The sequence below is a fragment of the Xenopus laevis genome, chromosome 9_10S (genome assembly GCF_017654675.1).
Source record: "Xenopus laevis strain J_2021 chromosome 9_10S, Xenopus_laevis_v10.1, whole genome shotgun sequence".
NCBI classification, from domain to species: domain Eukaryota; kingdom Metazoa; phylum Chordata; class Amphibia; order Anura; family Pipidae; genus Xenopus; species Xenopus laevis.
In genome coordinates this window covers 88,465,129-88,479,643 of record NC_054388.1, presented here as the reverse complement: position 1 = coordinate 88,479,643, position 14,515 = coordinate 88,465,129, and the positions used below count along the sequence as shown (strand labels likewise).

The window sequence follows — 14,515 nt, the reverse complement described above, 5'->3', positions numbered from 1 at the left end:
ATTTATTAAAAAATCCATTCATAAATTGCACTTCTCATCTCATAACATCAGACAGGTAGAAGCAGAAATATAAATCTCAGGGGGCTATTTACTAAAATCCAATTTTATCTCGTTATTTAAATTTAAAAAAAAAACACAACTAAACTCTCATACTCGATTTTACCTTATTTATCATTAAAAAAACTCAATAAAACGGTTCGGAAAAAAACAGGTTATTGCTTTAAAAAAAACAACAAATTTTTCAGATTTTTGGATGAAACTCGGCACAGACCATGATATCTTCAAATTTGAAATGGGGCCTTTGCCATTGACTTCTACAGGACTTCGATAGGTTGGAGATGGAGTATTTTCGGATTCACTTTTAGCAACCTTAGGGGGTATAATGAACCCCCCTAGGTTTTTTTTATTCTCTTCTCAAAATTCAAGCTTTCTAGTGAAAAAACTTGAATTTCAAGTTTTTTTGATTCAGACTTTAATGAATAACCCCCTTAATATCACATGGCTTGTGAATACATTGATATTGCATATTTTTCCAATTCCACCAGCTATCTTGTAAGTAGGGTTGCCACCTTTTAATAAAATTTCCACCGGCTGGTGGTGGGGGTGGAAACAAAGGGGTGGGCCGTGACGTAGAGAGGGGTGTGTCATGATGTAAAGGGCGGAGCCAAGCATGTGATTGGACAAAAGGCACTAGAAAGGTACATTTTGAGGGGATTGGGGGAGGGCTGAGGGCTTTTGTTAGGAGTATTACAAATTTACCGGCAGCTACATTGCCGGTAAATTTGTAATACCAGCCTTGGCAGGTGTTTTACCGGCTAGGCCGGTAAAATAACAGCCGGGTGGCAACCCTTCTTGTAAGTAGAAACTTTGAAATTGGAAAAGTGCCTTCTAATACAAAACAAGCTATACAGCTCTAATAAACGTAGTTGTTTGTGTCGGGCAGTGCTCATTTTCACTCTTGTTTTGCTGATTATCAATAAATTGCACTGACCAAATTGAAGAAAATCAGTTAGTTGTTTACACTTTATTTCAATAGAAAAGACAAGGGGAAACCTTGGTTTATAGTTAACCCTGTTACCTGGCCAGGCACCTATGGCTGCAAGATTTCCCTCTGGAGCCTTACAAGTAGCAACAGCAGCATCTGCAAATGGTTGCACTGTAAACATTCTGCCTGTGCAAAGTGAAAATGGCTGCCAGATATTGACATACTCCTTTATACAACTCACCTGTCCACTGGCACCCCAGCTGAAGTTTCTTCTAGCTAAACATGAAAGGTAGCCACGAGAGTGCTGAAAATGCAAAGTAATTGCAAAGTTAACTTTTATTTTAATGTGCCTTACACACTGTACCTTATTGACAATACATTGATCCTATAGGGCACTTTGCAGTTCCACAATAAAGAGAGGGATCACCTACCTAAAAGGAACTGTCCAGTGTAAAAATGCAATTGGGTAAATAGATAGGCTGTGCAAAATAAAATAAAAAAATATATCAACCACTATTTGTATGGAGTCGGTATATGCAATGTATAAAAGCAGTGGGTTGTACAGAGCTACAGAATATGTTGGCACAGGTTAATAATAAAATAATGTATTTCCAAAAACCCAAACAAAAGTTGCAATTATGCTTGTCTTATACTCCTCTAGCTCTGGGGACCAGAAAGCAACACTTTCTAAATACCCTTTGAGTAAAAGGTTAGTGCATAGCCATAGACTACAACAAACAGATGCAGCAAGCCATGGCAGTCAGCAGCAGGAAAGACCAGCAAGGTCTGAAAAGAAATGCAATGTTTTCCCCCTTTGAGGCAAATGGAAGAGGCTTCACATGGGGGTTTACACACCTTCCTCTGGGTCAGCTAAAAGGCACAATTTATTGACAAGTGTGAACTATAAGGACTTCTGTATAACAGTGTGCAAAAGGGTTACATTTATAATACTGAAGCCGTGATTGCATATTGCCACAGTAAACTGGGCAGAGAGGGAGGTGTTTGGCTGGGTCAATAGTCAACTTGCATTCAAAAAATACACACTCTTCCTTGTTACTCTACATTTGGTTACTGGACATTTGGTTCACTTTTATAAACACCCCACTCTCAAATTGTTGCTACTCTGGGTCACTCGAGGAACGAGCTGTATGGAAAAAGAAATCCCCTGGCTTCTAGTCAACTGCCATCTGAAGATGAATTCCTGCAGAGAGGAAACAGGGTACCCCATTTGCCCAACAGTGTTCAGGGCTGGATTGGAGCCTCTACTGCCCTATCCAGAATGTCAATTGATTGACCTTGAAATTTGCCTTTGAGGCCAGCAGAAAGAATCTAACCCTGTTCTGCATTTACGACAAGGGCTGTTCACTTTCTGGTTTAAGAAAGTCTTCGGGGCCTATTTATTATTAACATGTATTTATAGAGCGCCAACATATTGGGCAGCTCTGTAAAGTAAATGTGTTTATACAACTTAATTACATGAATTACATACTGCATACGTAGAACATATGCAGTTACATACAGCACAACCAATACCGGTACAAAAGGTGAGGAAGGCCCTGTGCAAAAGAGCTTACAATCTAAAGGTTGGGACAGACCTTGGGAGAGAATTCCAGTGCAGCCCTTGCAAAGTCTTGAATGCAAGCGTGTGAGGAGTTGAGGAGCAGGTCAGTAGAGGAGTGTAGTAGTTGGGCGAGTATCTTTGGCCAAAAAAAAAGGTGTACAAAGCTGTGTAAAATATATAAGTATGTTTCATTTTATGCTGTATGAATTCCAGGTTTGCTGCTGTTATTCACACAGCTTCAGACCTTTGTAAGTTTGTGCTGGTGGCAATTGCTCTAAGAAAAAACACATTTAAAAAATGACGCCTTTCTGCTATGTGGTGAAGCCTGGCAATGTGTAAGATTGTAAGATTACAAAGACTGTCCAACTGTAGCTGAGCCTACAAGTTCAAGCAACCAGCAGTAGCAGTGTCCCCATTGTGGCATCATCCACAGGCAGTAGCACTAAGTGCAGGCTGGTCACCATAGAAGCTCTAAGGGCATCTTGTAAAGATGAAGCTGCCATGCATTAATACAGAGTCTTATTCGCCAGAGTCTTATATCCTATGCCTAAGTCCTCCCTTGACCTGGTACCACCACAGATATAAAGGTATTGCTGGAATTCCTACAATAGTAGCAGCAATAGAAGTATGAGGTGCCAGAGTAGTGCATTTGTCTGATATAACCAACGACTGGCTTATTCCTTATTTTGCTTCCTGTTAAACACATTTTGCAAGATGGGAGTAACAACAGAAGTCTCCATAGGGAACCAGTATAGAAGCTCAATTTCCTATAAAAAGACTGGGAGGAATTTAAAACCTGTTATGCCAACCTCAATAATATGAGTAATAATGATTTATATGATTTTCTTTGGTCTTCTCCTGATGGACTGATTTCCCTTTATTATCATCTGCTATTCCCTCCCATGTCGGGAAAGATCAGTTCATTTGGCTACCTTTAGATTAGTGTCTGAGGGAGGCCTTTGTAAGCATTATTAAAGGGAGACTAAAGGTGGCCATACATGGATAGATCCGCTCATTTGTCGATGTCGCGAAACGAGCGGATCTCCCCCGGATATGCCCACCTTGAGGTGGGCAATATCGGGCAGATCCGATCGTGGGCCCTAGGGCCCAATGATCGGATCCTAGCATTCGGCAAACGGGCGGTCGGATCGCGGGACCGCATCAACGAACAGATGCGGCTGCGATCCGACGGGATTTTTAAACCCATCCGATCGAGATCTGGCTGACTTTCGTCCAGATCTCGATCGGGGAAGCCCGTCGGGGGCCCCCATACACGGGCCAATAAACTGCCGACACAGTCTGTCGGCAGCTTTTAGCGGCCCTTGTATGGCCACCTTAAAATGTATGTGGGCACTTTTTTCAGATTATTTAACACTTTTATCATGGTAAACTCAGAAACATGATTTATCCATGTTGATGGTACATTTTTATCATTATAAAAATGTATATTTCAGCTTATCAGAGTTTTGGCAAAGTGCATTACAAAGCTAGGTCTCACCCTACATTTGTAGAAATCTCACTGCTCTCTGATAGGGGGTTTATTTGCATGTTAAGATTGTTAATACGAGGCTGAGCTGACAGTTAGGGTCTCTGACACTCATGGGCCTTAAAATAAAGCTGTTAAGTCAAGTCTGCCTAGCAGTATAGAACTGCTAATATCTCAGAAACTGCTAAAAATATAAAAAGAGCTCAGGGGACCTGATTATAAATAATTAAAACCATTCATGTTCTGGGTTTAGATCCCGTTTAAATGGAGAGTGTCCAGGTAAAACAGAATCTAGGGGCTGTAGAATGGTTAACTATTATAACTACATGTACCATCCATATATTATGCTCCTAACTCACAAAACTGTCTCAAGGTACTGCAGCAGTGCAGCAAACACAACAGCACAAAGAGCAGAGGCCTGGAGACGAGCAAAGGGGTACACTGCCTGAAATACAGGGAAAATTATTATTTTCCCAATGTGCCTTTTTTATACATTATTACTTTATTATGAAATAAGGAGGCCTATGACTGAATTTTGGTCAATACTCCTCCATACTTCCCAACTGTCCCATTTTCTGTGGGACATCCTGATTTGGACAGGTCAGCCCGCAGTCCCAGGTTTCTTACTGATATGTCCTGACTTTCTCATCGATCTCCTGCACTGATGCCAGAAAAAGTGAAACGTAAGTAAAATAAGAGCCTTGTTGGCAGTAGGGTTGCCAGCTTTTCTAAAAAAATTTACCGCCCGGGTTGGCGGGGGGGGGGGTGGGAACAAAAAGGGGGCGGGCCATGATGTAAAAGGGGCAGAGTCACACATAGTGAAGCAAAAGGGTTGGAGCAACACACGCGATAGACAGAAACCTGAAAAAAAAGGTAATAAAGGGAAGTACTGATCAAATTGGGGGTGGACTGAGGGCCTTTTTTAAGGGTGTTATAAATTACAGTCAACTACATTGCTGGCAAATTTGTAATACTGGCCCCGGCAGTGCTTTATAGGCCGGGTGGCAACCCTAGTTGGCAGAGAGCCCAGAACAGCCAGCAGCAGCACTTGGATACTTTTGTAACTATTTAAGATAAGCAAATAAACAATTGTAACTATTTAAGATAAGCAAATAAACAATTGTAACTATTTAAGATAAGCAGGTCTCTTGGGAGAAATGAAACTAGCAGCTTAAAGGGCAATTCGCTTTCATTATGGATAGTTAAAAAAAATGACGCCTGGTTTAAAACAGTTTGAACATAAATGTTTGGTACATTTTTCTGTCAGGAATTCAGCCCACCACTAAACACAGGATGGACTGTAAATAAAGAACGAGCAGAATTATATTCCGTGGAACACACGTTTGCAATCGCTATAGCTCCCGATTTTTTTGTTTTAAAAATATACCGCGTGATGATCACGCTGTACGTAATGTGCAAGAAGCACGCTCGCCAATAGGAATTAGACGCAGCAGATGACACGCCAGGCTTCCGGTTAGAGGTCTGTTCGCCTTCTTCCTTTGCTGATTGGTGGCAATTTATCCAACCAGAGCACTTTTCTGTGAAATCCGGCGCTCCAACGCCTCGCTATACCCCGCCTTCCCACTCACTGAGCCAATGACACGGCTCCCATGCCTTTCTCTCAACTTCCGTTTTAAAGCCCTCCCCCTCCATGCTCACAGTCACAGGAAGATCCCTTGCTGGCTGCATATTGAAGGTAGCGACTGATTCCAAAAAATGTGTTGTGTGTACTAAAATGTGATAGAAATGTCTTATGTGCTTTGTCCCTGTAACTGTATATCGGCCGAGCAATTATTTGCGTCTGTCAATGAGAAGGCTGTGCATTTGAGTCTTGTAGTCTGCAGTTTAGCCGCTGTTTATTGGCCGCAAAATAACTATTGCCTGAAATACAGCAAATTTGCCCATTGGCAGTGCCCCATGGTATCTAATCAAATTGCTGCATTCATTGTTCTACTTGCAGCTGGCTTCTAAAAGCTAATCACTGATTGGTTGCTATAGGTAACTGCTCAAGGGCAAATTTGCCCAGTGTTGATAAATGAGCTCCATGTGTGGCCAAGAAATGAGTTAAGCTCCATTGCCCTGGTTGTGTCTGTTTCTGCTTCTGAACTGATGCCAGGCACCTATTGCGCCCAGTATTATTGACAAGTATTTAATTTATTAACATGTATTTATATTGCGCTGACATATTTCACAGCGCTGTAAAGTCAATGTTTTTATACAACTAAATCGCATGAATGATATACATAGAACATATGGAGTTACATACATCACAACCCATACAGGTACAAAAGGTGAGGAAGGCCTGGTGTAAAAGAGCTTAAAATCTAAAGGAAAGGAAATAAGACACAAGGTGTGGGAGTGGGCAAGATCAGAATTGAGTGGGTGAGAGATGTGGTATTGTATGTGGTGTTGCATTTGGTAGTTAATCAGAGTGAGGGTAGGCTTCTCTAAAGAAGTGCGTTTTAAAAGATTTCTTGAAAGCAGAAAGGTTGGGAGAAAGTCGGACAGACCGTGGGAGAGAGTTCCAGAGGAGGGGTGCAGCCCTTGCAAAGTCTTGAATGCGAGCATGTGAGGAGGTAATGAGAGAAGAGATGAGTAGCAGCTCAGTAGAGGAGCGTAGTAAGCGGTTGGGTGAGTATATAGAGATGAGTTAAGAGATGTAGGGAGGGCAGAGTTATGAAGTGCCTTGAATGTCAGGGTCATTAATTAGAATTTTATTCTGAAAGGTAGTGGAAGCCAGTGTAGGGATTGGCAGAGTGGCATGGCAGAGGAGGAGCGGTTACTGAGGTGTATGAGCCTCACAGCAGTGTTCATTATGGACTGGAGAGGTCACAGTCTCTGGAGGGGAAGGCCAATTAAGAGAGAGAGTTACAGTAGTCTAGATGTGATATGATGAGAGAGTGAATAAGAATTTTGGCGGCATCTTGAGTGATAAATGATCTCATTTTGGATATGTTCCAGTATTCTGCAACCTTGCATTTGAGAACAGTTCTGAACAGGCCCGGACTGGCAATCTGTGGCGTTCTGGCAAATGCCAGAGGGGCTGCTATAAGTTGCCATAGAAAGTCAGTATTTAGTGGACTGGTGGGGGCTGTTTGGGCCTCTGTGTGGGCTGATTGGGCCTCTGTGTTCCTGAAATGCCAGGGCCTATTTGATTCCCAGTCCGAACCTGGTTCTGAAAGTTTCCAGCTACATTTTTGCCAGCAGCAAGCCATCAGATGTGTGCTTTCATGATTCCAGCTGCAGATCTGTATGTGCTACATGTGGATTGGTAGTCTGGCCAACAGAATGGTAGTGGGTCACCCTGTGCATGACCAATCATTGCCTCCCAGGAGCTCCCTGCTCCAATACAGGCAGCATAACACTTGTTAGGGACATATTTGGGCAAAATTAGTATCAAAGTATCCTGGGAGCGAAATGGTATGTGCCCTCTAATCTACAAGGCATGTAGGAATCTTGCAACACTTCACAACACTGCACCGTTACTGTTCTGCAGGAAGATTCTACCTTCAACTCCCAAGGTTTCTAGGTATAAACCCACTTAAAGGGGTTCACTTTTTCAAGTCTAGTTGGTTTCAGATTGGTCACCAGAAATAGACTTTTTTGCAATTACTTTCTATTTTCAATTTGTAACTGCTTTTCTAATATTGAAGTGTAAAGTTTCATTTTTCACCTTCTAAAGCAGCTCTGCGATGGGGGGGGGGGGTCGCCGACTTCAACTGTTCTAAATCAATACATATAGTTGATACATTATCTTTAGCCCTGCTGAGCAGAATGCCTGAGTTTCATTAAAAGCAGGTGTTAGAATTGATACAATAGTTGCTAATATTCCTCAGATACTACTGAGAAATGTATCAACTAAATGTAGCAAATTGTAACTGTTCAGATTCTCCTGGATCATGAGCTGCCAGACTGAAACGCCAGAGACACGAGCGTTCATTTTTAAAATCCGATTTTGGAAAAAATTTGAAAAAAGTATTTTTCTGGTGAAAGCAATTCAACAGAAAAAAAGTGTTTGGAAGGTGAACAACCAATTTAAACAGTATTATTAATAATGTCACTGTTAGAAAAATGAATAGGCAATCCTTTTCATTAAATTGTACATTAATGTTAAATATTTTCTTTGCTTAGAGACTGACGTCTGGTTAGAATCCATTGTGGAGCAACGTCTGGGTCAGGCTTGGAGCTGTGTTATTGGCATCAGGAACACCTTTGTTCTTCCTCCCCAAACATGAGCTCAGAGGGGCAGAAGGGCAAGAAGAGATACAAATCTCAATTCTGTGGCAATGCCAAGAGGCAGAAGCGCCGCCATGATCTTGAGGTTGGAATGCAAGGGATCCTGATCACCTGTAACATGAATGAGCGGAAATGTGTAGCAGAAGCCTACAGCCTACTGAATGAATACGGGGATCAGATGTATGGTCCCGAGAAGGTATAAGCAGCACATCAGCTGATCTAACATAGTTTTACTAAATATTAACTTGTTCCAGCAGCCTTCAATATTTCTGATGAAATCTGCTCACAGCTAAAAAAATGTCATTTGTAGGAATCTCTTCAGTCCCACAGCTGGATGTTGTTTTGCTCCTGGGCCACATCTGAATGCTTGGATATCATGAATTTACACCCATAATAACTTTAAAAGGCATATATATTATTAACAAGTATTTGTACAGCACTGAAATATTTTGCAGCACCACACAGTAAAGTAAGCACATCAACCATACAGATTACTGACTGACAGGGGAGGTAAAGAGGGCCCTGCTTATTTAAACAATCCTTATAGGAGCATACCAGGTCCTGAATGGTGTAAGATGAGACAGACCTGTTCTTTATTGTTGACCCACGGTTTCCTGAGCTTGCAGTCTATTAAGTACCATGGCCTATTTGAAATCCCGGCCGACACTTTGGGTGCACCCCTTCTTCAAGGTATATGTTAACCAATACAACGCAGAAGCACAGACAATATTACATAGTAAGTTAGGTTGAAAAAAAGACACCCGTCCATCAAGTTCAACCTTTTAACTTTTTTTAACCTGCCTAACTGCCAGTTCTATTCTTTGTGTGTGTGTGTGTCTGCTGTGATTACCGCCAACTCTGTAGGGCACAGTTTTTCTTAGTGTACTTATTTACTGGGGACTGTTTGTGCTTCTGCAAATTATAGTGCCATGTTGCACCATCCTTCTCCATTTGCAATTGACTTTACTGCCAGTACATATGCTGGAACAGGGATGGGATCTGATCCAGAAACCCATTATGCAGAAAGCTCTGAATCATGGCAAGGCCATCTCCAATAAACTCCATAGATTTCATTTTTCTCTCTAATAATAAAACAGTCGCTTCTACTTGATCCAAGCCAAGATATAATTAAGCCTTATTGAAGGCAAAACCAATCGTATCAGGTTTATTTAAAGAAAGACTCCTAATCTGGAAACCTCCAGGCCCTGTACATTCTGGATAACAGGTCCCATACCTGTATTTTTAGTACCGCAGCAGCTGAAAAAATTGCAAATTAAAGAGTCCCAACACACAGGTGTCAAGTTAAATGGATTCAGTGTCCGTGGAAATAACATTTTTTAGTAAAAAAAAAAAAAAATAGAAAAAAGAGCAGTTGCTAAAGACTTTCTGTCAACTGTTGAGGAAAAGTTATTTTTTTTTTTTTTTTTGTATGTGTTTAGTTTATAGCACAAAAAAGCCTGCACCACTGAGGGGTGCCATTTTGTTGTGCACCCACCAGTGCTGCTCTTGTTTAAAAAGGCACAGTGGTAAGGTATAGTTAATCTGCAGGGTGGGTCACTGATATATTCCCCTAGCTTTCCAGGCATCCCCTGCACCTCTTCAGAGTCAGCACATGCACACTTTTCTAAAGATAAGTCAGGTCTCTAAATCTAACTAGCACATGGGGTGCCTGGAAAGCTGGGGGAAGATGATGGCTACTTACCCTATACATGTTACTAGTTGACGCACTGACCAAACTGGACATTATATGTGTTAAAACCATTCTCTCTTGTATAGCTAAGTGAGAAAGACGATGGGCTGACAGAAAGTGAGGAGGATGATGATGATGCAGAAGCAGCTCTAAAAAAAGAAGTTGATCAAATTCGCACTTCAACCGAGAAAAACCTGCGGAGATTTCAGTCTGTGGAAAGTGGAGCAAACAATGTTGTTTTTATTAGGACACTGAATGTGGGTACGTTTTTGTGAGACATGCTAATTATTTGCCATGCATGATTTGCTTCTAGCACTCTTACACTTTGCACAGAATAGTAAGTACTCAGGGCTGCTGGGTGTGTTCCCATAGGTTGGAGAGAACTCTGCAGGTAAGGTGCAGGTGATATGGACAAGCCAGCATTTTTGCTGTATTGTGCTACATATAGAATATTCTTTAATAATGCAGAGTTGTGCTGTGGGGTTGGTGGCTGCCATGTTAGTCCTAATCACATCCAATTTAAGGCTCGCTATGCCGACCACTGACCAGGAACATGCTCACTGTAAGCCAAGTACAGAATGGCTATCTAGATGCAATTGCCACATGTGATGTGGGCAAATTTGGCAGCTGCTTACCCTGCTGTCAAACTCTGCCTAGAGAAACAATGTATGCACTTTACCTTTAAATCAAATTCCTAGAATTCTTGAAATACGAAGCATTTTTGCATCTTTCCCTTTTATTGTCAAAATTGTAAGTATGTTCTAGCCGATTCATTTCTCTGTCACTGTTTCAGAGCCTGAGAAGTTTGTGCATCACATATTTAAAGACGTATACACATCTAAGAAGAAGAAGACCAGGGTCATCCTCCGCATGCTGCCAGTCTCTGGTACATGTAAGGCTTTTCTTGAGGACCTGAAGAAATACGCGGAGACATTTTTTGCACCCTGGTTCAAATCTCCCAACAAGGGAACCTTTCAGATTGTATATAAAGCCCGGAACAACAACCATATGAACAGAGAAGAAGTGATCAAGGAACTAGCAGGTATAGCTCCATAATGGTGCCAGGACTGACTATTTCATTCACTTTCCACTCACCCCACTTTGTTGAATACTTAACCTCTTAATTACATCTGGTTATTATGGTACTGGCGTGGTTAAAGTCCCAGTGCTATTCATTAAAGTACAGGTATAGGATCCGTTATCTGAAAACCTGTTATCCAGAAAGCTCTGAATTACAGAAAGGCCTTCTGCCATAGACTCCATTTTATCCAAATAATCCAGATTTTCAAAAATGATTTCCCTTTTCTCTGTAATAATAAAACAGTACCCTGTACTTGATCCCATCGGAGATATAATTAATCTTTAATCCTTATTGGAAACAAAACCAGCCTATTGGGTGTATTTAATGTTTACATGATTTTCTAGTAGACTTAAAGGACCAGTAACATAAAAAAAATTTTTTTAATGAAAAAAAAAAAACACAAAGACAAATGAAACTTTGAAATTGCTAAGTTTTTACTAAGAAATAACTTACCGAAACTCCACTTGCGCTCCTCTTCAGAAAAGGTGACCGGGCGACAATCCATCGTGCGACGCTTGATTTCTCCTCCCTGGCTATCTCCTATAAGGAAGGCAGGGAGGAGAAATCGAGTGCCGCACGATGGATAGCCTTTTCTGAAGAGGAGTGCAAGTGGAGTTTCAGTTATTTCTTAATAAAGTTTAATTTGTGGGGTTTTTTTCGTTGTATACTAACGAATTTTTTTAAAAAAAATTTGATGTTACTGGTCCTTTTAAGGTATTAAGATCCAAATTACGGAAAGATCCATTATCCGGAAATCCCCAGGTCCCAAGCATTCTGGATAATAGGTCTCATACCTGTACTTTGGTTTTATTTTAAAAATATACCATATATAATTTTTTTCAACAATATGGTAAAGCTCCCAGTAACATTTAAGAGTCCTGATTAGTCGTTTGGAATGTGATGCCACCGAGTAGCCAAATCTCTGTTTAGTGTCAACAATTGATGGGGGGTGGGGGGTTGTCATTATTGTGTATTTCTTTATAGAGGCTTTATTTTTTAAATTTAATCTTTAAATTTGTTTTAGGGATTGTTGCAAGCCAGAACCCAGAAAACAAGGTGGATTTGAGTAAGCCAGAAAACACTATCATAGTTGAAATCATAAAGAATGTCTGCTGCCTTAGTGTTGTGAAGGACTATACTGTGTTCAGGAAGTACAATCTGCAGGAGGTGGTGAAGAGCAGTAATGAGGATAATCCCCAACAGCCCACCAAGGAGAACAAAGAAGACACTCCAAATTCTGCAGACAGCTAGAACTGTATGTGATGGGTTTTCAGCAATACTTTTTATGTTTTATGGTATTTACCTTTTAGGTCATTTTATGACCTGCACTAAATCCTGTGTTTTGATGGTGATTACATTTGACTGCAATACAAAGGTATTTCAGTTATTTTGTCACCCGCATTGGAGGGCATTTAGTACAGGCAACAAAACATTTCATGTATCGGCACTCTTAAAGGATAAGTAAACCTTTAAAATAAGTGTAAAATTGATGAGACTTTTGTCATTTACATTCATTATTTATTTTCTTTTTATTCCAAGGGAATACATGTCCTGTTCATATAAATGAATTTTGTTACAACAGCGCCACTTGCTGGTCAGTTTCCCACCAGTCTGACCACCAAGTAGTCAAGGAAGTTGTCAAGAGATAGAAAGAGGCTGCTCTGATGTTCTTCTGTTTAGGAAAGATTTGAGAAATGTTTCTAATTGTTTTCCTAAGCAGAAGAACATCAGAGCAGCCTCTTTCTTTCTCCTGACAACTTCCTTGACTACTCTGTGGTCAGACTGACCAGAAACTGACCAGCGGGTGGTGCTGTTGGAACAAAATTCATTCATATTAACAGGACATGTATCCCTTACTATCTTGGAATAAAAAGAAAATTAAACAATGAACGTAAATGACAAAAGTGCTTAGAATAGCACTCTCATCAATTTTACATTCACTTATTTTAAAGGTTTACTTATGCTTTAAAGTGCACTCTGCTGTACTTGTTTAGTATAAGCACAATACACACGCAAATGTGTTATGTCTCCACTAACTCCCACCCCACGTACCACTAGAGTTTGATGCTCCTCAGAAGACACCCCTGCCTACCATTTTGTGCTACTTGTACTTGTAGGTCAGTAGATGTTGTAATGGTATAGTTCCACTCTTTACCCTCTTCGATGAACCCAGTGAATTTATTAAGTAAAATAAAACAGCACCTGGATTATGTAGTTTGTATTCTGTATAAATCAGGTGCCGTATATTAGTGGCCTGGTGTAAGATTTTATACATTCTAGTATGTAGGGCTTTTCTTCTCCTGGTTACGAGTGGATGCTGTGGGGTACTGTAGTTTATACTTTAAAAAAAAATTGTCAGATACTACGAAAAAAAAAACACACCAACACACGTTATACTTTCAAATCGCAAAGACTTTATTTAGAAATATCTTACTGAAACTCCGCTTCCGCTCCTCTTCAGAAAAGGCGTTCGGGTGATCCATCGTGCGGCGCTCGATTTCTCCTCTTTGCCTTATAGGAGATAGCCAGGGAGGAGAAATCGAGAGATGCACGATGGATTGTTGCCCTGTCGCCTTTTTTGCTGAGCGATGAGTTTCAGTTCGTTATTTCTAAATAAAGACTTATCGATTTTAAAGTTTCATTTGTCTTGGTGTTTTGTTTTTTTTTCTTCCTTATATACAAATGAATTTTTTTTTAAAAAAAACAAAAATTGATGTTAATGGTCCTTTAAGTACATTCATAACCACTTCTTTTTTTACTGGTCAGCTAAAACCCATTAATCCATTTATGAATATTTCAGTTTCACTCTTTTAACAATCCAAATTTACGTTTATTTGCAAGGGTATGCGGTTTAGTATCGGTTGATGAAACATTTTGGATTGTAAATAAATTTTAGTGAAATTGACTGTGTTTGAACCTGTGTTTTTTTTTTTTTTTTTTCCTGAAATGCTTTTTGAGAAAATCATTTTGCCGGTGGGTAAGTTGCAAATGATAAATGGTAATAATGACAGTTTTCATAATGACGGTTCTGTTTTGAAGCCTTGAAATGTCGGCATTATATGTAAATGCGCACTGTGTGTTGCTGTATAAACATGCACTGGATTTGATGGAAATGTAGATTCATTAGAAGGTAAATCACAGGGAGGCACATTTATCAAGGGTAGAATTTCGAATTCATGTGAGTTTTCTTTAAAACTCCAATAAACTCGAAATTCAATCGAAATGTATTCATAAAATCGAATTTGATTGGCTCAGACTAATTAAATCCACCCAAATCGAATTAGAAAAACGCAAATTGAATTAAAAAAACTCTATGGGAGAAAAAAGAGAAAAAAACCTTGAATGTCAGGAAGGCTACAAACATCACCAAATCCCTGGACCTCTCCCACTGACTTATACAACAGTTCGGCAGTTTTAAGGTGGCGAATAGTTGAATTTGAGTTCTTAAAGGGCCAGAGTATGATGAATCTCAAATT

At 40.2% G+C, this 14,515-nt stretch overlaps 1 protein-coding gene across 2 annotated transcripts; it reads left to right on the top strand.

Moving 5' to 3' along the window:
- The first annotated feature begins 5,571 nt into the window (after positions 1 to 5,571).
- On the top strand, positions 5,572 to 13,381 carry thumpd1.S (THUMP domain containing 1 S homeolog). Of its 2 annotated transcripts, XM_018237564.2 has the most exons (5): positions 5,572 to 5,728; positions 8,164 to 8,464; positions 10,045 to 10,219; positions 10,752 to 11,000; positions 12,064 to 12,600. In XM_018237564.2, exons 2-5 carry the CDS (start codon positions 8,264 to 8,266, stop codon positions 12,288 to 12,290), a joined length of 852 nt encoding a protein of 283 aa, XP_018093053.1. In that variant the 5' UTR covers positions 5,572 to 5,728; positions 8,164 to 8,263; the 3' UTR covers positions 12,291 to 12,600.
- The last annotated feature ends 1,134 nt before the right edge of the window (positions 13,382 to 14,515 follow it).